Source organism: Panthera pardus, unplaced genomic scaffold (assembly GCF_024362965.1).
Source record: "Panthera pardus isolate Hobbes unplaced genomic scaffold, ASM2436296v1 HiC_scaffold_1, whole genome shotgun sequence".
NCBI lineage: Eukaryota > Metazoa > Chordata > Mammalia > Carnivora > Felidae > Panthera > Panthera pardus.
The window spans coordinates 83519366-83546477 of record NW_026526654.1 but is presented as its reverse complement, the minus strand read 5'-3'; the positions used below and the strand labels follow the sequence as shown (position 1 = coordinate 83546477).

General features: G+C 46.6%; 1 protein-coding gene across 1 annotated transcript in view; it reads right to left on the bottom strand.

Moving 5' to 3' along the window:
- Positions 1-4231: 4231 nt before the first annotated feature.
- Positions 4232-27112, bottom strand: part of FLT3 (fms related receptor tyrosine kinase 3) — a 56137-nt gene continuing 33256 nt past the window's right edge. Inside the window, 9 exon segments of the mRNA XM_019447891.2 lie at positions 4232-4801; positions 12876-12981; positions 13701-13800; positions 14578-14689; positions 17097-17219; positions 20703-20830; positions 21479-21561; positions 23901-24054; positions 25315-25425. Of these exon segments, the coding sequence (XP_019303436.2) occupies positions 4679-4801; positions 12876-12981; positions 13701-13800; positions 14578-14689; positions 17097-17219; positions 20703-20830; positions 21479-21561; positions 23901-24054; positions 25315-25425 (1040 nt within the window). The 3' untranslated portion in view covers positions 4232-4678.

The following is a 27112-nucleotide window of genomic DNA, read 5'->3' as shown; positions in this document are numbered from 1 at the left end:
TGTTGCCTTTTAAATACTATATTTGATACATACAAAAGTTATGTTATAAAGAAAAATAATATTAATGAATGCCCATGAACCCACTACCCCACCCAGCCCCGAAGCCCCAAATATCATCAGTGTGAAAATGAACAAATGGTGCTAATTGTATATTCACGTCGCACATCAGCGAAATACAAGCCCTTAAGATCCATGTAACAGCATGAGTGAATCTGAGAAGTATGAACTGGGTTTTTTTTCTTTTTTCAAGAAAGCAGGAACTGGAAGTCTACGTAGGGCATGGGGCCATTTCTAGAAAGCTCATGAGCAAGAGAGTATTCATTTGCAAGGAAATCAAATTCTTCGGCGCCTTGGGTACTACAGCAGCAAGGGGGGTGCCGTGTGGGTGATCCCACATACAAACGTACTTGTTGGTTCCCATCCACAGCAAAGTCACGTTCAGAATGTATGTGGGTCTGACTGAAATCGGTTTGGCCGCAGGTGTATGTGCCAAGGGTCTCGGTTGGAAGCACTGGACGCCGACTTGGGTTCACAGCATGCAAAGGGGATTTCTGGAAAAGAGACAGTGGCTCCCAGGCTCAGGAAGGCCAGAGAGCAAGGCTTGGGCAAGAAGAGGGGCCAGAGCAGCTCCAGGGATCTAGGAAGTGGGGACTGCTTATCACTCTCGGTCGGAGATTGCTGTTGCTGAGAATTGTAAGTTCCAACTCCCTTTCTCTTTTTCTTTTCTATTTCAAAAAATACTGTTTGTTTTTTTTTAACATTTATTCATTTTTCAGAGACAGAGAAAGAGCACGAGTGGAGGAGGGCAGAAAAAGAGGGACACACAGAATCCGAAGCAGGCTCCAGGCTCTGAGCTGTCAGCACAGAGCCCGACGTGGGGCTCGAACCCACGAACTGTGAGATCATCATCACCTGAGCCGAAGTCGGACACTTAACCAATTGAGCCACCCAGGCGCCCCCCGGCCCCCCCCCAACTCCCTTTTTCATCCTTGCCTGAATCCAGGTCGGGCACCAACTTCCAGAACGAAAGAGGAAGTTTATCAGCCAGGCTCGAGTCAAGGACCCTCCTTGGCTAGAAGGCACCACCCCCTGCCCCCACTGAAGTCCCACCCCACTGCCTCCATACCATAGGGACGAGTAATGTATCAAATCACAGTGCTGCTACTGAAAGAAATGGGAATAGATACCAGATGGCCAAAGAAACACATGATCACTATAACGGCATCTTTAAAAATAATATATACAACAAAAAGTTAAAAATACGACTACCATTTGATCCGGCAATCCCACTTCTTTACAAAAGAAAACAAAAATATGCCAAAGAATTGGAAGCAGGTTCTCAAAGAGGTATTTGCCCACCCGTGTTCATAGCACCATTACTCACAAAACGCAAGAGCGGGAGCAAACTAAATGTCCATCAATGGATAAGTGAATCACTAAATGTATACACATACTGCAAAATGTTATTCAGCATTAAAAAGAACGGAAATACGTACTGTCACATGTCACAACACGGATGAACCTTGAGGACATTGTGCCAAGTGAGATAAGTCAGTCACAAAACGACACATGTTGTATAATTCCACTTATATGAGGTAGCAAAATTCATAGGAACAAAGCAGAATGATGGTTGCCGGGGCTCGGAGAAAGGGAAGGGGGGAATTATTGTTTAATGGGGACAGAGTTTCAGATTTACAAGATAAAAAATTATGGAGATTGGTTTCACAACAATGTGAATATACTTAGTAATACTGAACTTTACACTTAAAAATGGTTAAGATGAGGGGCACCTGGGTGGCTCAGTCAGTTAATCCTTCAACTTCAGCTCTGGTCACGATCTTGTGTGTTCGTGGGTTCAAGCCCCGCGTCGGGCTCTATGCTGACAGCTCAGAGCCTGGAGCCTGCTTCGGATTCTCTCTCTCTCTCTCTCTCTCTCTCTCTTTCTGCCCCTCCCCCACGTGCACTCTCTCTCTCTCTCTCAAAAATAAATAAACATTAACAAATTTTTTTATGTTTTCTGTTATGTGTTGTTTTTACCACAATTAAAAATAAATAAATACGATAAATAAAATAATAATAGAACCCAAGAGTCACCACAAGGTAAGTGTTAACAAGGGCTTGGAGATCACAGGTTACTAAGTTAACTTTCCAATTCTCCAGAAAAAAAATGGTATCATTTTAGTACCTACTTCATAAGGCAGTTAACGAAGATTTAATGAGATGATACATACGTTTCTTAACACTTACCTCATCACAGGTGCTTCACAAACATGTATAGTTGGGAAAATATTGACATGTCGTTAAGAACCAAAATACATTTGACAATATGGCTGGCTGGTGTGGTTCCGTTTTATGTAAAAAAACAAAGAATTCGGTGGGTTGAGTGTATTCGTGTAAGTATGTGTAAGTAACGCACGTATATTTAAACAAGAAGGTGGGAGAAATCTATCTGAAACTTTAACAGCATTTCCCCTGAAGGAACATTTTGGGGTTTGGGTTGGGCACATAAAGGGAAAGTTTCACTTACTACTGTAAGTAAAAAGACAAAATTATCTGAATTCTTAACACCAAGCATATTTGATGCTTTAAATTGAGTAGGTAAAAAAAAAAAAAAAAATCAAATACAGATATTTCTTGTGTCCTGACTGTATACACAAATGGGAATTAAGCATAGAACTTAGAATAAATCATATCTACTTTCACGCTTCTAAAAATCCAAGTGAAGAGACATGATCCTTGCAATGAGAGAACCGGTCTCTGCTGAGCTCATGGGCAGAGGGAGACAAGGTTGCAGAAGAACAGATGGAAAGATGCAGTATTGTTGGCTATGAAGATGGGGGCAGGGGGCCACCAGCCAAGGAATTCTAGCAGCCCGTAGAAGCTGGAACCGGTGAGCACACAGATTCTCCACTAGAGCCTCCAGAAAGGAACGTAACCCTGATGACACCTTGATTTTAGCCCAGAAGGACATTTGTCGAACTGTTTACCTATAGAACTGAAAGATAATACATTTTTGTGGCTTGAAAGAAATCCAAGCGAAAAGAAAGGATGTTCATGTTAAGGGCCAGTTGGATGATATGGACAAGAAGCTTGTAGATTTCAGCAGAGGAAGCCATCACTCATGATGGCTGGTGGAGCTGAGAAAGACCTAAGACAGAGCTCAAGTCTAGCAACAAAGCACGGGCTTAAAGAGGAATAAACATCCCAGGAGGGGCCATGTTCCAGTAAACCCACAGTAAGTTGAAAATATCCTAAGTTGAAATGTATTTAATAGACCCAACCTACCGAACATCACGGCTTAGCCTGGCCCACCTCAAATGTGCTCAGATACTGATGTCAGCCTCCAGTTGGGCAAAATCATCTACACCCAGCCTATTTTATAATAAAGTGTTGGATCTCTCATGTCACAGACGGAATACCGTACCCAGAGTAAAAAACCAGAATGCTGGCCAGGGTGTTGCTTGTTTACCCTGTGATCCCACGGCAGACTGGGAGCTTCTACTGTCCAGCATCATGAAAGAGGGTAATATCGCTAACCCAGGAAAAGATCGAAATTCAAAATTCAAAGGACCGTCTCTACTGAACGTGTATCCCTTCTGCGCCGTCGTAAAGTTGAAAAATAGTAAGTTGAACCGCTGTAAGTTGGGGACCATCTGTGAATGTGTATATTTATGACATGCATATATTATGTATGTTATCCATCTAATTCTTACAGCAACCCTGTGAGAGAGATTCCTTCCATCATTATCTCTTCTTCCAGAACGGGAGACTGGGGCCTAACGAAGTTCAGTTACTTGACCAACGTTGCATGGCGAAGAGTGGTGGACAGAGAAGTCCGGCCTAGCGGGACTGGCTTCAGGGCTCTTATCTTAACCGAGGCACTGGAAGGGAGGACAAGAGAAGGCAGACCTTCACCAAGAACCACACTGGAATGTAAGGACAGGGGCAAGTCCAAGTTTGTAAGCCTGTGGGAGGGAGGGAGCTAAGCTTCAAAGGACGAGGGAGGCTGAATCAATGAAATGCTGCAGAAAAGCAAGCCTTCGCCAGCTGTTTGGTTCCTGGTCTGGGGGCAGGAGTCACAGATCCTTTTAAGGATCCAACAAAAGGATGGACCTTCTCAGTAGGAAAAAAAAAAAAAATACAGAACATTGCACACAATTTCATTAGGTTCCTCCCCTCCAGTTAAGTCTTTCCCTAAATAGACCATGCAAACAATTCAATGACAAACAACTCTAAAGAAGAAATTTTATTTTCATTCATAAAATATATCACTAAATAGCTGGAAAAGTTACATATTGTTTTAAAACATAGATTTAAAAAAATCATATCAGCTTCTCCTTAGCAAAATGCTTTTGTTTTATGTATTTACAAGAATATACTATTGTTCAGGTACACAATTTTCACTGAAGCCAGACTGAGAAGGCCTTTGGATGTGGGTAGATGCTCCAATAAAGTTAATTATCAGCTCTTCCTGCCTTGTGCAAAGGATGATGTGATTTTTTACAAAAGTTCCTTTGAAAACAAGAGTAAATACAGAGAGCTTCTAGAGAAAAGTCCAGCAAAGCAGCAGTTGAGAATATACTTTCTTTTAGTGATGAGATTAATCCTGTTTTGGTAATCTATAGCCTGTTTAAGCTGGGGGTTGAAGGGAGGAAGTCCTTAAGACTAAGTCGTTTCTCTAGGAATCTTCGACAGGAGCCTGTGGGGTGAGTAAACCCGATTCCACCTCTCTGCTGTAAGGTTGCCTGTTTTGGTAGACGGAAGGACGGTCGGAAACATGGCCATCCGTGTTCTGATACATCTGAATGTGGGAAAAAAGACACAACACTGGTTACCATCCGATGATGACGTACATGTCACGGGGCTTTATTGCAAATTACTTGCTATTACTATACATAAGCCTTAGAGGATAATCTTAAGAGGATATTAATTGACAAAGCAGATTCGGTCCTTTTATTCATGGAGAAATCAAGTCGAGCATTTTATTCCCTTATTATTTCTAATCTTGGCTACAAAATCTCGATCTAGAAATCCTAAAGCTGTGCGGTAAAACCATAAAAGAGAAAGGCCACTAAGAGAGACCTGTTCATTATGCAATTAATGCGGGGGACTGATGCTTGAGTTTCACTTGGGTGACTTTAGATGCTTTTCCAAAATGAAAGCAGTTCTATTTTTTGTCTGATGATAAAGTTAATGCACATTCATAGAGATAACGTAAGCCATATAGGAAGATGTATAGAAAACAAGCTAAACTCATTAGAGGTGGCCACCGTTATAGTCTGCTGTGCATACACAATTGTGTATCCGTAGGCTGAGAGTGTAGATTCTGGTTTCGAGCCTTATTCTGAGTTGCTAATATGTTGTCCGGATGTTACGTGCGTTATATATTTTCCCTGTTGACGGAATGGGAGCACGTTCATCTTTTTGACAGCAGCCTAGCATTCCATAGTACTGATGTACCATCACTAAACTTCTTTAAAATCAACCAATCCTTTATTTATTTTTGAGAGATGGAGTGCGAGTGGGGGAGGGGCAGAGAGAGAGAGAGAGACAGAGAGACAGAGGGAGGGAGAGAAGCCCAAGCAGTCTCCATGCTCGGCGAGGAGCCGGACATGGGGTTCAATCCCACGACCGCGAGATCATGACCTGAGCCAGCACCAAAAGTGGGACGCTCGGCGGACCGAGCCACCCGGCCGCCCCTCACTAACCTTTCGGTGGACTGGCTATGTAACATAAAACTGCAAAGGTTACACTGGCCTCGTCTGTCTCTGGGATGAACGGGGAAGTGGCATCTCTGGGTCCAAGGGGACGTACACTTGAGTGCTGAAACACTCAGGCTGCACCGTCAGCTGTGTTTGGGAACACTATTTTCTCCAGAGCCTTACGACAAGACAAGGGTTGTCTGTTTTTCACAGTTTGGTAACTGAGCGGACCGCCTCCTACTCTTTAATTTTTTTCTTTCTGGAAAGCAGATCGAGAGAAATATCCTTTTGACCCTGGTCTGCACAATAACACTCTGCCTGTACCCGGAAGGATGAACAGGGATGATATGTGTTTTTCGGAAAGCAGCAGTTGGTCATGACCTGTTGAACCAAACGTACATCTCGGGCATTGGATGTCTAACCCTCCGAGCGAGGCTGTGACAGAAACACCAGGGACCCTTCAAACCCAACCTGTATTCATGATCTTTCATCCCCAAACCTTCCCTGCTTCCTGTGTTTGCAATTCCACTTGGCACACTGCCAGTCCCGTGATCCAGAAGTTCTGGAACCATCTCCTCGAGTTCGCTGTGCTCCCAGAGCCAGTCAGTCCGTCCCCGGGGCACGTTCGGGTAGATCACTGCTTTTCATGTCTTCCTTTTCCATTTCTTTCAGGGATTTTTATTTACGTAATTGGTCTAACTGACGTATAAGTGACACACAATGTTACATCAGCGTCAGGTGTACAACATAGTGATTCCATGAGTCTGTATGTTACCGTGTTCACCAGAGCGTGGCTGCCTTCTGTCACCATACACTTTTCGTTACACTACCACTGACTTATTCCCTACGCTGTACCTTTCATCCTGGTGACTTAGTCATTATAACCGGAAGCCTGTACCTCCTTCACCCCTGTAAGTGATTTTTTAAATGAATTTTTAATGGCACAAGTAATCCGTAAGTACATTCTCCTTATAAAAATTTTGAAACCCCAGCTTTCCAAGTGCATCCGTGTAAAGAGGTAGGTAAGGTTTTCTTATACTTTTGAAAATGGTGTCCCATTAAGCGACCGACTTCGGCTCAGGTCATGATCTCGCGGTTTGTGAGTTCGAGCCCCGCATCGGGCTCTGGGCTGAGAGCTCGGAGCCCTGAACCTGCTTCGGATTCTGTGTCTCCCTCTCTCTCTGACCCTCCCCCGTTCATGCTCTGTCTCTGTCTGTCTCCCTCTCGAGAATAAACAAGAATAAACATTAAAATAAAAAATTTTTTTTTAAAAAAGAAAAGAAAATGGTGTCCCTATCCATAATTACGTTCTTTTTATCCTGAATCTTATTTGTGCTGTCTCTTCTTTCTTAACTGCTCTCTTCCTAGTGTGCTTTAGTGGTATATTCGTACACTGTGTTAATATACAATATTAATATACAGTGTCAACCACTTCCAGACTGTGGTATTCAACCCCTAAGTCTGACCCTTACTGTGTGACCTTGGGCAAATTACTGAACCTCTCTGTATCTCTGTTTACTGATCTGCAAAAGAGGTAATGGTAGAACTTACTTTGTGAGCCTGAAATGAGAATTAAATGTATTATTATGGGTAACATGTTAGTAAGTGTGCATGACGCCAAAAATGGGAGCAATTAAATTATTAGTTTAAAAAAAATTTTTTTTTAACGTTTATTTATTTTTGAGACAGAGAGAGACAGAGCATGAACGGGGGAGGGTCAGAGAGAGGGAGACACAGAATCGGAAACAGGCTCCAGGCTCTGAGCCATCAGCACAGAGCCCGACGCGGGGCTCGAACTCACGGACCATGAGATCGTGACCTGAGCCGAAGTCGGACGCTTAACCGACCAAGCCACCCAGACGCCCCCCCCTTTTTTTTTTAAATTTTTTTTTTAACGTAAATTATTAGTTTAAAAACAACTTTTGGCTTTCCTGACCATCACTATTATTTTGTTTTGGGGGCTACTCTCAGTTTAATGAATTCTGCCTGTATCAATATTAGTTCTTTTTTTTTTTTTTAATATTTGTTTATTTTTGAGAGAAAGAGAGACAGAGAGCAAGCAGGGGAGGGACACAGAGAGAGAGGGAGACACAGAATCCGAAGCAGGCTCCAGGCTCCGACCTGTCAGCACAGAGCCCGATGCGGGGCTCGAACCCATGAACAGCGAGATCATGACCTGAGCCGAAGACAGATGTTTAACCGCCTGAGCCACCCAGGTGCCCATCTATTAGTTCTGTTCTGCTGCTTTGTTCTTTTTCTTCTTCATCTCTGTCTCCTCATACATTGCTGTTTGGTTTTTTTTTCTTAGTTTCTTGAGTTGAAAGTTGAAGTCATTCATTTTCATTCTTTTTTGTTTTCTAACAAATGAATTTAGAATTATAAACGTGGCTGGCTCCTACAGGTTTTAATAAGCAGGGTCTATTTTTATTTCTTTTTCCTTCCTCCTCCTTCTTGTGAACCAAAGACTTCTGTAAGCAGGGATTTTCATCTCTGACGTCAGATGTTGGGGCCTTTTTGGTTGTTCTTGGCGATGTCCCATTCCACTGCACTGAGGTCAGTTAATGTGCCTGTATGATGACAGGCACATTTATTTTGAAATTCTCTTTCCTAAGTGGACTTACGAATCCTGCTTTTTTGTGTTTTTTTTCTATTTCCATGAATGTTCTTTGTTTCTCTCTCCCCTGCTTTGTTGGGTTGATCAAATTTTCTATGGTCCTTTTTTTATTTCTACGCTACACCTGAGATTATAATTGTTTGTTTGTTTGTTTGTTTGTTTATTGAGAGAGACACAGGGAGCAAGCAGGGGAGGGGCAGAGAGAGAGAAAGACACAGAATCCGAAGCAGGCTCCAGGCTCCGAGCTGTCAGCACAGAGCCCGACGTGGGGCTCAAACTCACAAACCGTGAGATCATGACCTGAGCCCAAAGTCGGACGCTTAACCGACTGAGCCACCCAGGTGCCCCACACCTGAGATTATAAACTATATTTTTATTTCTACACTACGCCTGAGATATATTATATTCTCTTTTAACGGTGGTTATACTCACATGTTTAACACTTGCTTTACTCTTATGTGTACTTAACAGTGTGGCTGCGCCCACTGTGGAACCACTGCAAGATCCTACCAGACCTCTCCCTGCCCGTTAGGGAAGCACGTGTCCTTATCCTTTCAAAGAGTCCTCTGTCGTGGGTCTTCTCCCTTCAGTCCTAACTGCTTTCATCATCCCAGGGGTTTTCCACCGTTCCCGGTCCACAGAGATGGCCTTCTGGCTTTCAAAGGCAATTATGGCCTCACTTCTTTAAAAACATATAACAGGAGCTCCTGGGTGGCTCAGCGGGTTAAGTGTCCGACTTCGGCTCATGTCGTGATCTCCTGGTTCGTGAGTTCGAGCCCCGCATCGGGCTCTGCGCTGATGGCTCAGAGCCTGGAGCCTGCTTGGGATTCTGAGTCTCTCTCACTTCCTGCCCTCCCCCGTTCATGCTCTGTCTGTCCCTCTCTCTCTCTCAAAAATAAACATTAAAAAAATTTTTAATACATAAAATAAAAAGTAATAAAAATACGTAGTGTATATATCTATATTTTAATATTTATATTAAATATTTGTATTTGTATTACAATATACAAATTTGTATTACAAATACAAATCCTTTGTATTATATTTATTTGCAATACATTACATATGATACATTTATAATACAGTTCTATATTATATATTATATATCCTATAATTTGTGGGCACTGATATGAAAGGAGAGGTGATGTGAGTTCAGGCCCCTTTCTTGAAACAGGAGCCGTGTGTCCCTTTCCTCTGCACCCCTCCCCCCTGCCGCGGTCCAGTTCACTCCCTCCTTTGCTCACCTCTGCTGCCACAGTCACCTCTTAACGGATGTCCTTCCTTGTGCTGTTTCGCTTTTGCCTCCCCAAACTTGCTTTTACGCTTCCTTTCTTCCCGATACCGTTGCTTAGCCCTTTCTATACGCTAAGCACTGGGTATGTCACAGTGAACAAAACAGACGGGGCCTCCCACGTACCCTCATGCTGTGAGTGTCTCCTGCCTGTGGGACCACGCAGGTGACGTGAAGATGAACAGTGCATGTCCTTGACCTCGTGAGCCAAGTCTAGTGATGGGAAAGCAAAACTATCACACAACACTGAGTCTCAGAGTGTCACATAGTGTTATGGGGACTCAGAAGAAGGACCCTGAAAACTGACCGGAGAAGTTACAGAGGGGGTCTTTGGAGACGAGGGAATAACTTGATCTGGCTCCTTTTTTTAAAAAAAAAAACAAAAACGGATGTATAAGGGACATGTAACACTGGATTAGCTTCAGGCGTACGACACGATTCGTCTCTGGGTGTCTATTGCGAGAGGGTCACCACCATAAGCCCGGTTAACATCTGTCACACACGTCGTGATCTGGGCTTCGAGACAAATCTTGAAGCATGTCTGTGCATTCTGCAAATCCTCCCCGGTTCCACAAATCCTCATTGCCTTAGCACGTTGTCCGACGATCTCCCTGCTGTAAGTTACACCTCAAAGCATTAACCTGTGTTTCCTCCGCGTGCTTCCCTCCTCTTCTCACTGGTTCCCCGGGGGCCATTTGCTTCCCGAGTCCACGATGGAGCAAAACCGGATTCTACAAAAAGCATTCACAGGCGGAGCAGGAGATGCTACCCCAGGCGCGCTGGCAAGGCCTGTCTTCCCACTCAAGAGACGACACGTGGCTGTGCTCGGGAGGTGTGAAGAGAAACCACGGAACGGCGACACAGGAGGAGCCAGGGTCTGCTCGCAGTGGGCACGGCTGCGGAGATCATGCCTCGCTCTGAGGTGCCCAGCCAAGCGGGCAAGGGGGGCCTGAAGTCCAATCTCTGCTCTGCTCCCCAGGCTTCTAGACTGGAGCCCACTGCACCAGCCGGGGGTGAGAGGCTCCCCACGGTGGCTGGGTGGATGAATGTCTCCCTGGCAGGGACACTATTTTGTCATTTACCTAAAGGAGCTACAGCTGGCCATCAGTGGCTCTGCGACGGGTAGGGAAAAGAACTTTCCATCACAGAGGGTCAGGGGGCAGAGAGGAAGAGAACCGGGGGGGAGAAGTTGAAGGGCTGTCCCTGAGCTTGGATACCCTCAGCTGAGTCATCGTCCGTGGAGACCTTGCCAGTCAACAATCCCTGATATGTCGAAGGCCCCCTGAACAGAGGGAGAGGGATTCGGACGTCCTGGGGGCATGGGGACAGAGGAGAGCTGCACACCGAGTCCAAGGCGGTCCTGAACAAAGCCAAGGGACGGTTCGGCCGCAGCGGACCCTCCACCCTGGCCCGCTACCTTTATAGTCTTGTTTTCCTCCGTGTTCCCCCACTCGCCCTATACTTTAGCCACAACCATTTGTTTTCCATTCGCCTCTCTCACCTGTGAACCTTTACTTCCGTCACTCATCCAGCCTGGAACACGCCACCAACCCCCCATCCCCCAGCAGCCAAAATACTACTCATTCTTCCCAAAATTCTAGCGCAAATAAGACCTCTGTGAATCCAAAGCCAGCTCCCCAGCCAGTGAAAATTACTTGGTGCTTTCTCTTTGCCTCAACAGCTCCTTTGTTGTTTTCTCTCCACGATTCTTCTTTCAGTTTATCTTATAGCGTCATTAACTATTTCCGGGTTATCTACTCGATAGCCCTGAGGCTTTCCATCTCCCCTGACTTTCTGGACCTAATTCCCTGACAATATTTTCGTTTCCAAATGTGATTTTTTTTTTCAGGGGCGCCCGGGGGGGCTCAGTCGGTTAGGCGTCCGACCTCGGCTCAGGTCACGATCTCATGGTCTGTGAGTTCGAGCCCCGCGCTGGGCTCGCTGCTGGCTGTGCTGATCCTGCTTCGGATCCTCTGTTCCCCCCCTCTCTCTGCCCCTCCCCTGCTCATGCTCACTCTCTCACCAAAACAACAACCACAACAAAGCCCAGAAACAAACAAGCAAACGGACGAATGATCGAATGGGATTCTTCGAACACCCTGCCAGGAGGACAGGCCACACACGACCTATACCCAGGTCTCTGGAGAGGCCACAGAATTGAAAACGGACTCAGTTTAGACAAAGAGCACAGACAATCCATGTAAAGAGTCAGGTGCCTATGCAGCTAACATTTATTAACTACCAAGTGCCTGCTGTGTGGGAAGTCTCTGCGCATACATCAGTTCATTTACTCTTTAGACCTCCCCAAAGTAAGATCTGTTAGTCCCGTATTTCAGACACGGAAACTGAGACCCAACGAAAGATTGACTTAATCGAGGCCTGTAAGATGTAAATGACGGAGCCAAGATCTGAACCTGGGTACTGGAGGTCCAAGGTCCCATCCTTTGTCCACGGCCTCTAGAGGATGGTTCCGTTCACTACGCCAGGTTCTATTACCGGGGAGAAGAGTTAGCAAAGGGATTCCAAGTTCACAGCGCTCAAGGATCACCCGGCGTGACAACCCATTTTACAGGTGAGAAAAGTAAGACCCAGAGGAACGATTTGCCGTAATGCACACAGCAATGAGGAGACCGCGTGGTAGGACTGGGATTCGACTCTTCAGGACTGCAGGGCAATGCTCCCTCCATGATACTGTATTACATGACTGAGTCGTGTGATTACTGCATGCTAACGGTCGGTGGCAGGGGTGGGGCGGGGGGGGCGGTGCTCAGGGATTCAGTTTTATTTGGTTGTCTAGTCCTGTGCACTGGACATTTAATTTCTCAATTGGCCGAAACCTTTAGGGAGAGCTTCCCCCGCCCCCCCCCCGCAAAAAAAAAACAAAACAGTTACCAATAAATATATCTCACCCCATACAACTTTTAAAGGGCAAACGAGACAAATCGCGGTGAGAAAGACAACGTAGTATCTTTGGGTCTCAGGAAGCCAGCGTGTGTTCTGAGTTATCGCTTTCCTTTCTAAGGACGCCTTTTCAAGTTTACTTGTTCAGAGAGAGACAGCACCAGTCGGGGAGGGGCAGGGAGAGAGGGAGGGAGAGGGAATCCCAAGCAGGCTCCACGCTGCCAGCACAGAGCCCGACGCGGGGCTCGAACCCCCGAACTCGGGCGGTCACCACCCGAGCCGAAACCAAGAGCTGGCCGCCCAACCAGCTGAGCCCCCCCGGGCGCCCCTCCAGCATCGCCTTTTCAAGCAGGGTGCTGCTACCTACCGCTTCTTCTGCGTCGGCCAGCTGACATCCTAAAAACGAGGTCAGGTTGGGGAAGGACGGCCGTTTCCTCGAGTCAAAAGCCCAGCACGATTGCATTATAAAGTATCTGTAAAAGCAAGAGGAGGAGGAGTAAGGAGAGGAAAGCTGAACCAAGGGAAGCGGAGGCCCCGTACAGCTGCTCAGCTGTGGCCTGGTTGTTTTGCGGCACGGGCTCTACTCGATTTTCAACTCACACCGGAAAGGGCAAATTAGATGAGGGACAGAAATGCGTTTTAAAAACTACGACGCGGGGCGCCTGGGTGGCTCAGTCGGTTGGGCTTCCAACTTCAGCTCAGGTCACGATCTCGCGGTCCGTGAGTTCGGGCCCCGCGTCGGCCTCTGTGCCGACAGCTCGGAGCCTGGAGCCTGTTTCAGATTCTGTGTCTCCCTCTCTCTCTGCCCCTCCCCCGTTCATTCTCTGTCTCAAAAATAAATAAACGTTAAAAAAAAAACTAAAAAAAATAAAAAATAAAAACTACGACGTGGCCCAGAAGTCGAGAAGTGGGAGTTGTATCACCCCCAGGGATCCCTCAAGCAAAGGAACTGGAGCCCCTAATTCATAGTATCGTAGGGCAGGAAGGTTCAGTTTTGTTCAGGAATCCCCGCCCGCCCCCCCCAAGAAAAGGATTAGAGTTTCCTTTTCTTTCCTTTTTTTTTTTTTTAAGAGGAATCATATGCATTTTGCATTAAGGAGTTTTGCGCTTTTTTTTTTTTTTGTCATGCATTCGGAACGAGAGAGACTGTAAATTCCTGATTTCGGCCACCTTGCCCTGTGATTGAACTTACATTTCTTCTGTAGCATAAAATGGCTGGTCCATCTTAAATCCACTCTGGATGAGTTTATAGAAGTTAGCGTCAACCGGAATGCCAGGGTAAGGATTGACACCTGAGGAAAACGTTAGGGAGGAGAAACCATCTCATTCGTTTCTTCATTCACTCAACAAACAAGCATGGACCGAGAGCTCCCATGGGCCTGACACTGCTTGGCGTGAGGCTGTGGGCGGGAGAGTCATGACTTCTGCCCTCCAGCCGGTATAGGCCGGTGGGGGTAGACAGACCTACAGACACCACAAATAAAGCACGAAATGGGGGCGCCCGGGTGGCTCAGTCCGTTAATCATCCAGCTTTGGCTCAGGTGATGATCTCAGGGTTCGTGAGTTCGAGCCCCGCATCGGGCTCTGTGCCGACAGCTCGGAGCCTGGAGCCTGCTTCGGATCCTGTGTCTCCCTCTCTCTCTGCCCCTCCCCTGCTCATGCTCTGTCTCTCTCTGTCTCTAAATAAACATTAGGAAAAAAAATGAAAACCAAAAGGGGGCGCCTGGGTGGCTCAGCCGGTTGAGCTTCCGACTTTGACTCAGGTCACGGTCTCGCGGCTCGTGAGTTCGAGCCCCGCGTCGGGCTCTGTGCTGATGGCTCAGAGCCCGGAGCCTGCTTCCGATTCTGTGTCTCCCTCTCTCTCTGCCCCTCCCCTGGTCTCTCTCTCTCAAAAATAAATAAACATTAAAAAGAGTTAAAAAAGAAAACAAACGTGAAACGGCACACACTGCATAGAGGTAAGGACGAGCCAGCTCTGGGGAGCGTTAGAGGTCACGGGTCATGCACCCTGATTTAGGAATGGGATAGCGTGTGGGGGGCAACGGCTGGCAGCAAACTGCGAAACTTACCAAGTGAGAATATTTCCCAGAGTAATATTCCATACGACCAGACGTCACTCTTTATGGTGTAGACCCCTTCAAATAAGCTTTCGGGAGCCATCCACTTTACAGGGAGACGGGCCTGTGCGGAATCCAAGAGGGGACCGATCAGTGGTGATGGGTGGTGAACGGACTGAACGACGCGTGTTTCTTTTCTCTTATTAGCCGATAATAAAGTGTATTTTCTTCCTAAAGCCGCTCTTAATCCTTAATTGAGGAGATCATATTGCCCAAGGGGAAGTGTTTCACTTTCAAATCAACATTCTAATAATAGGCTTAAAAAAAAAAAAAATCAACCGGTATCTCTTTAAAACTCCTCGTGAACAAAAGGCTTGTGCTTGGAAATGGGTAAGTGTCACAGCAGACACCATGAAGGAGGAACCAGTCAGGTGACCAGAGGTAAGGAGATGCTGGTAAGTTAGTGGACGACCTTCTTGGAAGGACTTTAGTGGAAATACCACCTACAGGAATGTGGTGAAGGGAGCACACGCCATCTCTTCCAGGAATGATACCAGGCTGGCTTCTGTGGCTTTAACAATTTCCAGGAGCACGAGAGGCGGGTTTTGAGTTAGTGCAGCCTGGGATCGGAACCAAGACGTAGGGGTGGATAGGTTCCCGGGGTAGAGTTTTTTGTAGTATTTTCTTTCTCGTGAGTTGAGCAGCCCCTCACCACGCACGTTTAACCTGCCAAGTGAAATCAGAGCTCGAAGGGTACTTTGCCGACTCAGTCAGTAGAGCCTGCGCCCCGACCTGGGAGTCACGAGTTCGAGCCCCACATCGTGCGTAGAGATTATTGAAGGAAATACAAACAAAACAAAACAAAACTGAAGCTCAAGAAAGAAACCCGATTTTAAATCCTGCACAAACCGATGAGCTGGTAAAACCAAACAAGCTGGTCTGGCTAATTTGATTAATTACACGGATTAACCGAGGTGCCACATGAAATTCACCTTCCCACGTAAGAGACTGCCAGCTAGTAAGGTTAAAAACTGCACAGCCACACAGAAGCTTTGATCATATTTATGATTCAGCTCCAACGAGTGAGGTATGGATCTAACATCAGCCTGGGTGGTTATTTGATGCTAATGGGAATGCAGTTTAATTTGATTTTTAATGTTTATTGGCCGTTTCCCCCGGACAGGTGCTTTCATGTTGGTTTTACTAGTTTATTCCCACAACAATCCCAGTGAGGGAAGCGTATAATCCTCACGGGAAACGCTGCACGTGTCCCAGCGGTTATGCACAGACTTGGGGCTCAGCCCATCCGTGCTCTAATCCACGTGCTGTGCAATCATGGGCAGAGTTATGTTTCTGGGCCTCGGTTTCCTCATCCCCAAGAGAGGTGCTTTGAGGACTAAATGAATATATGTAAAGCACTTAGAATAGTGCTAAGCACACAGTAGGCACTGTGTCAGCACTCGCCGTTATGATCATTTCACGAGTGGGGACAAAAAAGCACCCAGAAATTCCAAAACGTAAGGACAGGGGCTCAACTCCAGGTGTTGTAATTCTTACAGCCACGTTCTTTCACTGCATAATTTTATCATTTAGTATTTCTAATAGCTCTCTTATAAATAACACATCGGGGGGCACTTGGCTGGCTCACTCAGTAGAGCATGTGACTCTTGATCTCAGGGTTATGAGTTCGAGCCCCACACTGGGTGTAGAAACTACTTAAAAATAAAATCTTAAATTAAGAAAAAAAAACAAAAACAGGGCGCCTCGGTGGTTCAGTCGGCTGAGCATCTGACCCTTGGTGTCGACTCAGGTCATGATCCCAGGGTCTTGGGATCAAGCCCCACATAGGGCTCAGCGCTGAACCTGAAGCCTGCTGAAGACTGGCTCTGTCCCCCTGCCCCTCTCCCCTGCGTGTTCTCTCTCTAAAATAAAAAAAAAATAAAATAAAAAACCCATATCTGTCCTTAGGGATTTTTTAATTTTTTAATTAATTAATTAATTAATTAATTAATTTTTTAATTTTTTAAATTTTTTGTATTCAGTCATGTTTTAGGTCTCCCTGTGTGGCAGTCATAAGATGCTAAACATTCACTAGCTAACATTTACGTTCAATGTTGTGCCTTTAAAGATTTTGCATTTAACATTTAATTTATATGTCGTACGTAAAAAAAAACGTTTTATGGTAGCTATTGCCAAATCCCGCCATTGGAAACATGACTCCGGTCACTTTACAGCTCCGGGAACTGTAGGCTCAGGTAACGGGTTTTGTTTAAAGTGTGGCTTGTGCTCCAAGGTCCCTACCTGATCTGCTGTGACAGAGGTGATGCTCCTTTACTCGGCTTTTATTACAGCTGGGATAATCCCTGAAGCTACAAAAAAGCTGTCAAGCCTAAGAAAGCTAACTGCCGTGAGGAAGTGTTCAGACGTGGCCATGACTCAAACACGCACCACAGTGAGTGCGGCTGTCTACCGTAACAACGACAAAACACACAGTGACGGCATAAAAAACGTGTACGAAGTAGCAGCCTCACATTGCCCCGGATAACGTAGTTGGAGTCACTCATGATATCTCGAGCCAGTCCAAAGTCACAGATCTTCACCACTTTCCCGTGGGTCACGAGCACGTTCCTGGCTGCCAGGTCTCTGTGAACACACTATAAAGAATGAAATTGGAGTGTTATTTACTGTGATGCAGATGATCACCGAGTGCAAGCTTTCTTCCAGGTTCAGGGTCGGCGGGAGTTACAGAACGTGGGGTTCACCCAAGTGTCTTCTCTTTCCTGGGCCACGAGCGGTCATCACGCTTGCTTCGTGGCACCGACTGAACACGGACGGCCCAAAAGACAGTAACAGGGCCCGCTGTTGAGCTCCGGAGGGGATTTTCAGAGAGTGACTTCCAGCACTCTTACTGCGGGGCGGAGAAAACGACCTCTTTCCTGACCGGTGCTCTCGACAGCGAGAGTACTGGCAAAGAAAACAGTTGGAAGATGTGAAAACAATAAGTTTGGGAAGGAGGACTGAAGTGCAGTGGGGAGCCCCTGGGTTGAGAGATGACAAGACAGGAACCCGAGTGGTCCGGCAAGAGAATTAACTCTAAGAAAGAAGGTATTCAAAGGAACAGGGCACTAAGGAGTAAAGGGCCAAAGGGGCTCTCTCTTCAACCTTGAAAAAATGAAAGCAAAAACCCAACAGACTCAAATCCCTCTAGCTCTCCTTCCTCCCTAGCCGGTGTTCTCCCTAGCCGGTGTTCTGAGAGCGCGGTCCTCGGCCTGTGGACTCCGCTTACTTTGCACCCACGTCACTACCGGGCCCCTGCAACCTGCCTTCCGCTTCCCCAATGCCTGCCAACTGCTTTGGCCGAGCCCCGCGGTGCACAGCACAGCCCAGCAGAGCTCTGCGCTGACCTCCCGTCGATAACTGGTCCTGTTCGGCAGCCCCTCCTTCTTCACGACCTTCCTTCTGTGAATCTGGCCCCGTTCACTGGCCCCTGGCGGAACCTGTTTCTTCCCACAGCCCCATGCAAGCCTGCTCTCTTTCCCCAGCGCTGCCCCCTCTCGTTCCACATCCCCCCACCCCCCAGCCGCTTCGTCCAAACCTAGGGAGGCAACCGCCATCACCCAAACCTCAATTTCCAACCCAAACATGTCTCTTTTTTTTTCTTTAATTTTTTTTTAACGTTTATTCATTATTGAGACAGAGACAGAGACAGAGCGTGAGCAGGAGAGGGGCAGAGAGAGGGGGAGACACAGAATCCGAAGCAGGCTCCAGGTTCTGAGCTGTCAGCATAGAGCCCGACACGGGGCTCGAACTCACACACTGTGAGATCATGACCTGAGCCGAAGTCGGACGCCCAACTGACTGAGCCACCCAGGCGCCCCCCAAACATTTCTCTTGAGCTTCAGATAGGGATAGGCAAAAATCTACTGGGTTAGGACCCTACCTTGCTGCCCAAGAGACCTCACTATGCCACACATTTAACTCATGACCTTTCTCAGCGGACTTCCTCCTGATTTCATGTTCCCTGCCCGATCCCATGTTCCCTGCTGGTTTTCCTTTGCCTCAAACATCTCCTCTAGCCCAAGCCTGGGCTCCTTCCACAAGCTTTTCCTGCACCGCCTCCCCTCCCCCCGGGTCTGACCTGCCTGTGCCTCGCCTGGGTCCCCAGGACTTACTGGAATGTGAATATTTACCACACTCCAGTGTTATCTTTGATTTGCACATCTGCTCGTCTCTTTCTCCCCTGTCAGGGATAAGAGCTGACTCTATTTCAGCACCTAGCACGGTGCCCCAGGGCTCAAGTAACGTTTGATGGGGTCACGGAACCTACGGGGAAACTGAGGAGCAACCAGAGACGGAGGGAGAAAGGACAGACCGATGCAGAGGAGAGGGCCTGAAGTGAAAACAACGGGACAGGGTCTAAGAAACTGGAGAGTCCTCAGAACATTCTTATTATAACAAGCCCAGAGGGGGAAAAAAGCAGTGCCCCTTGACCTCCAGTTGTGAGAAGTTTGAGTATTTACTTAAGGACAGGCAATCAAGCTCGATGCCCTCCAAGGTCCACAAAGACACTCACGGAAGCCCTACTGTGGCCGCGTAGGTGAACTACAGATAAAGCAACTATCTGTACACTTGAGACAAGAGGAGTCCAACAGCCAATAGGGAAGATGAAGAGAAGAACGGGCCTCAGAGAGGAGGGATGGGAAAATATTACAAGATGGGATTTTTTTTTAAACTATTGAGCAAGGATGCCCACATTTGGAAAAGACGAGCCAAGAAGGTAACGTGCCCTTTCAATACGCATGAGGAAAACAAAACAAAACCCCTGAGCATCTAACTGGAGTTGCGTTAAACATACAGATTAACTTGGACAGAACTGACGTTTCTGGTAAACGCAGAGTCTCCCCTACATGAACCCGGTGAAGCTCACTCAGGTCTTCCCCCTGCCATTGAATAATGTCTCACGGGCTTATTCATGGGGATCTTGCAGATTTCTGGTTCTGTTTATCTCAAGATGCTTCATAGGTTTGGTTACTATTATGAAGATCACTTTTTCCTGTTCTTCAAAGCTGTAGATTTATTTCACGTTAATCTTTTTAAAACTGAGATAGACTCGACCTATAACATCATATTACAGCAAGTGCTTTTTTGAAACATAATTTATTGTCAAGTTGTCTAACATATGGTACGTAAAGTGTGCTCTTGGTTTTTGGGGTAGGTTCAAGTGGTTCGTCGCTTACGTACAAGCGCCCTCCTCAGTGCCCATCGCCCACTTTCCCCTCTTCCCCACAGCCCCAGAAAGTAATTTTTTTAAAGAAAAAAATACAGTTGAAAGCCTTCTCTCCAAATTCAGGGCGAGAGGAGGCAAGAGGAGGGATGTGGCGGAGAGAGGGAGAAACAGAATGAAAATTCAAAGGGAAAAGAGGAGGGAAGAGTTTGGGAAATAGAGAGAAGGTAAGGTGGCCTTCGGCAGAGACGAAGGACAAGACGGCAAGGACAGAAAGGAGCCAGAGGAATGGCTTTCATCTGCTTACAGGCAGGAGACATTTGAAATGTCAGAGAGGAGGACTGAAAGCCGGTTGCAGAAAGAATGCAAAGTGGAGATAGAAACCGTGGTTTGTGGCAGGATCCACGGCCTGGATCTGGGATTAGCGGCAGAGGAAGCCGGGAGGGCCCAGGAACGGTGCTGGCCCGCAGCAGGGCACTGCAGAGAAGGCAAAGGCGGAGGTGGGCAGAGTGGGGGACGGGCTGGCCCCACAAGCACGGCGCATGGTATTTGAGCCTCCATTTACCCAGGGCCAAATGCCTGAACAACCTGAACTGACCGTCCAAGGAAGGACTGACTCTGTACACCTCGCTTTGACCGCCTATCTGGAAGTTTCAGGGGACTTTGGACAGCCTGGCAGGGCTGTGATAACCATTATCTAATAAGGGATCCCGGGGCCTTCATAACTGTAATTCGTCAAGAGATGGTGGGAAGAAGCATCTAGGCGGCTCCCACCGTGAAGGGTGTGGTGGCTGGGGGTGGGGAGGGGCGAGACTTTAAGGGATACGAGTTAAAACAAACCAGAAAAGGGAAAGCACGTCTCATTTCCCAGATTATCTTGCTGCCGTTAGTTTCTTCTTCACGAGGCGCTTACCGACTTAAATTCCAGAAATTCCATTCCCTTGGCAACTTGATAGGCGAAGCAGAGAAGATCTTCAAATGTCAGCACGTTCAAGTCCTCTTCTTCTTCCAGCCTCTTTTGGTTTTCATATTCGATTTCATCTGTAAGACAGAACGGGTCCTCATGTTTTCCAGAGTCTGTGAAGTTGTCCCAGTAAAGCTCCACGGGCAGTTATTAAAGTCACAGTGAGCGGGGGCACCCAGACTGCAGAAAGAAGCTATCACCGCACGTCTCTGGTGGCGTTGGGGCTAACCCATTTATGCCAGAAGCTGTGCCTCATTTTACTGTTGTCCCATTTAATCCTTCTGCTGGTCCTATGAGAAAAGTATTATTGGGCCTACTTGGCAGATGACAAAGTTGTGGCTCAGATGGCGACATAATTCATCCAGTCTTCCAGCCAGGAAGTGAAGGAACCCCAAGGTCGACCCAACTTCTGTCTGATTCCAGAACTCGTCATTTTTCCACTTATCAGTACTCGGTGGCCCTAATAAATGTATGACTTTAAAAAGAACCACCTGACCAAATAAGATAGCCCTCAGTGTTTATTAGCTGCATACTGACGTAAAATGCACAATATAGGAACCATTGGCTTTTCACCACCTTTAGAGCAAACATGCATTAATAAAGCCTACAAATGACATTAGCAAAGAAAATCGTGTTTCGCGTTTACAAACTTTTAAAAAAATAGCTAACAGAATTCCTGTATCCGTTTCTGTTGTAAGGTGCTACTAATTACAATAAAATATTACCTTCAGATTGAAATGAGTTCCCGTTGAACCCTGAGATGTGATCCAAGTCCTGGCGTATCTGAACTTCTCTTGAACCAGGCATGCTATTAAAAAAAAAATTATTCCGTTATTTATGTTCTTCTTCTGAGTAGACATTATATTTAAAAAAATTACAATTCATCAAAGAAATGAGTTCCAGTTATAAATGGGCTTTTAAACAAAAAGCACAGCATCCATTGGTCCATTTTTGGCGCACGGGGGCGTTAAAAACACGTGTGGAATTAATTGGGCTTGGCAAGTCTCACTAGGAGAGGAGTGATCCCCACTCTCTGTATAACGTCCTTACAGTTCAAAGAGGACCTCAGTCCGTCCTTGCCACAGCGCGACAAGCTGGGTGTGAGAGTCACATTTCACAAAAGACTTGGTGAGATAAATGTGATTTGCTGAAATCACGAAGCTAACAAAACGTACAATTAGGACTCAGGCCTCTTCTGTTTCTAAAAGCTCACTTTCCCTGGGGTGCCTGGGTGGCTCAGTCGGTTGAGCGTCCGACTTCAGCTCAGGTCATGATCTCGCGGTTCGTGGGTTCGAGCCCCGCGCCGGGCTCTGTGCTGACGGCTCGGAGCCTGGAGTCTGCTTTGGAGTCTGTGTCTCCTTCTCTCTCTGCCCCTCCCCTGCTCATGCTTTGTCTCACTCTGTTTCTCAAAAATAAATAAATGTAAAAAAAAAAAATGTTAAAGCTCACTTTCCCTACAAAAACTCATGTAATACGGATCTTCCATAAAGACTTCTAAGTGTTTTACCATCCTTCTGTCCTCAGGTTGGTCTTGGTAAATAAAGCTCATTTCCCTTTCCCGTGAAATTAATAAATAGTAACATCGATAATCTCTTTTACGGTTATAATGTAAAATTCTTCACCGAGGAATTCTGTGCACATTGTATACAAGGATGCCATTTATTCCCGCGTACAATTTCACCCCAATTTACAATATCCCTATCTTTGGAAAATGGCATCCTTTCAGACCACAAATATCCCTAAATTGCTTCAGTGGATTTAATATCCCAGTGACCAGAATGAATCAAAGGCCCTGTTGAGCAGCATTACTTGTTACTAACCATGGAGTGCTGATCACACACATCCGACTCATTAAGAGACTCTATTCTAGGGGCGCCTGGGTGGCGCAGTCGGTTGGGCGTCCGACTTCAGCCAGGTCACGATCTCGCAGTCCGTGAGTTCGAGCCCCGCGTCAGGCTCTGGGCTGATGGCTCAGAGCCTGGAGCCTGTTTCCGATTCTGTGTCTCCCTCTCTCTCTGCCCCTCCCCCGTTCATGCTCTGTCTCTCTCTGTCCCAAAAATAAATAAATGTTGAAAAAAAAAAATTAAAAAAAAAAAAAAAAAAAGAGACTCTATTCTAGAATACAGATGACATTATGGAATTTTCTCAGTTTTCGAATATGAACTGAGAAACGAGTGTGGAAGACAAGATTGGGGTGACGGGTATCAATCGGTTAAGGGCAAGCGTACAAAGATGCCCCTGGGGATCTCCATGGGGTCTCCCGGCTTTAAGATGCTAGGTCTCCGTCTCAGACCTTAGAAGGCCAAAGGCGTGCACTGAAAGCTACACACTTAGAAATCAAGGCTGGAATCTCAAACGTACCCTGAAAAGTCGCGCAGTAAAGACAAAAGTCTCTAACGATTGTGCCTTTAGAATAAGGGAGATTCCGCATATGGCAAGGAGACAGGGATGCACTGTGGATTGAGGAATCATTCTATGAAGAACGCCTCAGAGAAAGGTGTTACACGATGTTCAAGTAATTAGCAAGAAATTTCCAAGGATGAGGACCAAAGGATCACCAAACTCCTATAGCCCTCGTTTATACACACCACAACAAGAAATCTCAACAGGACTGAGAATCACACAGGCTCCCCATGGATGGCAGAATATACAACGGGGGACACACGGACAAATGTTACCGCTTCTTAATTTTGCCCCCATCACATTACGTCAACTGATCCGTTCTAATTTTTGAAAATCCAATTTATGAGTTCAGAGCAAAAGTCCCAAGACCTGAACTACTCTCAATGAGTACGTGGAGGGCTTTGGAAAAAGCATTCATTCTTTCAACTGGGATCTACGTGTCATCCAGCAGACCTGAAAGACAGAATAATGCACTCTTCCCAAAACTGAGCCTGGGTCCAGGGGTGTGATTCCGGCACAGGTGGACGGAGACAGCTACAGTCCCTGCACCACGGGAAAGTGAAAGGTCTCATTGTTCCAATCAGCAGAGAAAACTATAGCAAAGATAAGTGGCCTTTCTAGATCTTAGAACCCACAGAGCACACAATGCTCCCTTCAGAGACTGGCCAGTGGGGGGTGTTTAACCATCATATTTTGTCTGTGTTCTACGACATGTAATTGTGAAACCTTGACCCCGTCTCTTACCTGGAATTTGGGTATGATTGGAAAGCGGGGTAAAAACTGAAATTGTGCTCCTTGAAAATCTCCGTCCACGTCCTGTGAAATTTTTCTCTCTTATTTCTTAGGTAGTTGAGAAGATCACCATAGCAACAGTATTCAAAAATCAAGTAAACTGGTCCTGAAATAGTGAGAGTTTGCATTACAGGCATACAAATACCAAATAACTTTTTCAGATGTCTGTGTGGCAGACAACATAATCTAAGAGAGCCTACTTCTCCCCTGACTTTGGGAGAGTACAACTTTGAGCTTATCTCTTCTTTTTTTTTTTTAAGTTTTTTTTTTTTTTAAAGTAATCTCTATACCCAACGTGGGACTCGAACTCACAACCCCGAGATCAAGTCACACTTGATCGGCTCCACCGACTGAGCCAGCCAGCACCCCTGAGCTTATCTCTTCCTGCACAATTCAATTCCAGCTTTTTGCTCTAACTCCTTTGGAACGCGGTATCGTCTTGCCTTCTGCGTGGGTGCTAACTGCACCTGTTGCCTCGTCAATAACTACCGGCCACTTGGATTCCCCAGTTTGCAACTGGGAATAATAGGCCAGCTGCACTCTGGGCACTTGGCAAATATATGCCGATTTGCCATTTGCCGAGGAGGGAGAAATACATCACAAGCATCCTCTCAGATCCATTTTCTCTGTTTCCCATTTTTTGGTCCCGGTCCCAGAAGGAAGGACGCTTGAGCACATCCTTCAGGCATTTCTTTTCTTTTTTTAATGCTTATTTATTTATTTTGAGAGACAGAGAGAGAAAGCGTGTGCAGGGGAGGGGCGGAGAGAAAGGGAGAGAGAGAGAATCCCAAGCAGGCTCCACACTGAGCGTGGAGCCCGATGGGGGGCTCGATCCCACGAACCGTGAGATCGTGGCCTGAGCCAAAATCGAGAGTTGGACACTTACCCGACGGAGCCACGCAGGTGCCTCCCGTCCTTCGGGTATTTCTAAGCAGAAGTGAATCAGAGCGCACGCTCTGTTGAATTCTGGGAAAACGAAGTCTGAAAGCCTGCCTTGGCTGTACTTTATTTGGAGCCGCCCAAACAGGGCAGTGGCCAGGCTCTGCGGCCATTCTCGCCACTGCGTTTAGGCCAGTTTCACGGCCGGGGGAGAAGCTCCATTTGAGCAAGTAGAATGAGATACCACAAAGTGTACCTGCAGAAAAGTTGCTGTTTTCGAATAGGTGAAAATTATGTGGCGTCTCCCCCTACAGAGAGGCCTTCTCTATACTGACCTATCTGATTTCAGAGGGTTCAACGTCTAATTCCACTTGGGTTTGGGGACCCACACTGTGACTGGGGAAAGAGGAGAAAATGGGAACAGGTGTCCTCTGGGTCTTCAAGCTGAAATCTTTTTGGTGAGATGTTTTTAGTAGGAACTGATTACCTGACAGCGTGCAGGCCCCCAGCAGATTTACGATATTCTCATGGTTTCCCAGGTGACTCATCATTTTGAGTTCGGACATGAGAGCCTCTCTTTCGGAACTGTCTGCTTTTTCTGTCAACGGAAAAGCGTACAAAATGTAAGGCTAAAGAAAAATAGGTATTTTAGGTCATATAATAAACGAAAACTTTCTCCAGTTCGAATTTGCATGAAAAATCGTAATGCGTAAGACGGTCCGCGATTGTTAGTAATAAGAGCTTGTGTTGAAGACAGAGTTTCAGAGATTGCGTTGTAAAAGTTGAGCCTAATAATGAGCCTTTCCCCTGGACGTTCCTCTACCCACCAAAAATAGAAATCTTTCCAGTGGACCCTCAAAAAATCGAAATGCAACAAAACAAGATACATGAAAAAGTTCGGAAGTATGCTGAAGGGAGAAACGTAACTTCTTTTCGTTGTTTTGACTCTTGGATTTGTTGGGCATGGAGAGACAGGACAGGAATGTCGGCAAGGGTGGCTGGCTCCAGTTCACGGCCCTCAGGTCTAAAACCTTGTATGTGTCAACAGGTCCAATGGTGAGAAGGTCAAAGAGGCCAGTTCCCACTAACCAAGTTCTCGAGAGACTCGTTAACTGATCATGAGAGCTACCAAAAAGGCTAGAATGCATCCATTGGACAATGCATTCTCCCCCCTGGAGATAAGTCTAGATAGCTCGGCAAATCATCCTCATAATCTTGCTTAGAAGCATAGCGTAAGGGTAGTTACTGATAAACTCCCAGGTCTCACGTCGATGAGACTGATGTGCCCGGGTTGGTTGGGACACCCCTTCCCGGGAGGGTGCTGGAGCCCTAGAAGCAGGGGCAGGGTCTTTGGACTTCCCTCTCCAGGTATCAGGCACCAGGCGCCCACTCCACTGGTAACACCTTCTTTCCTATAGACGCGGTAACTTTTCTTTACATTCAGTGAAGACTTGACTAGGTATTTCCGGGTGTCATTGCTTTGTCTTGGGAGACATCCTAGCCTGTACGGTAGCTTTTCCAGAGCACTGATGCCATCCATTTTGATTTAGTGAGCTGTCGGGGTTCTCTCACTGGGAGTGGGAGTGAGATGCTCCGTTGCAAGCACTGGGACCCCCTGGTACCTTGTGTCTTCTGCTTCATGTTTTAGAGGGATGTGTAGCTTTCAAATCCCCATGTCTTGCCCGTCACGACCAAAATAATATCTTTTATGGCGTGCTTAACTTTGCCAGAGCACTTTCATACCCCGTGACCTGACTTTCATTCATTCTTACCCATTCGTTCACTCATTCACCCCTTGAACAAGTATTTATTGAAGGCCTGCTGTGTATGAGGCGATGTGCCAAGCGACGGGGGAAGGAATGACAGCCAAAAGACACAGCCCCCGTCTTCTTGGGGTTTAGAGTCTCCTGAAAAAGGGAGACGAGTAAATAAACAAGTGCAACCCAGTGTGGTAAGTGCAAAGTGGCAAATGAATAGAAGGGGGCTGTGGGGTCACACAAGAGGGACGCCTAACCGAGCCTCGGAGGGGGGTGGAAGCGGGCCCCGAATGCCTGAGGTAAGGTAAGAGATAAGCAGGCGACTTCACGGTGGGAAGGGAGGGAGAACATTCCACACTGAAGTAACAGAACGGGCAAAGATCCAAGTAAAAGAAAACGCAGCAGAACAGATACAACCTTGGCCCTCACGCGCCTTACGGACCAATGTGGCAGACGAGACATTAATGGAGTAATTAAGCAAATATGTCATCCCCACTGTGATACATTGCATGAGGAAGAAGGCCTACG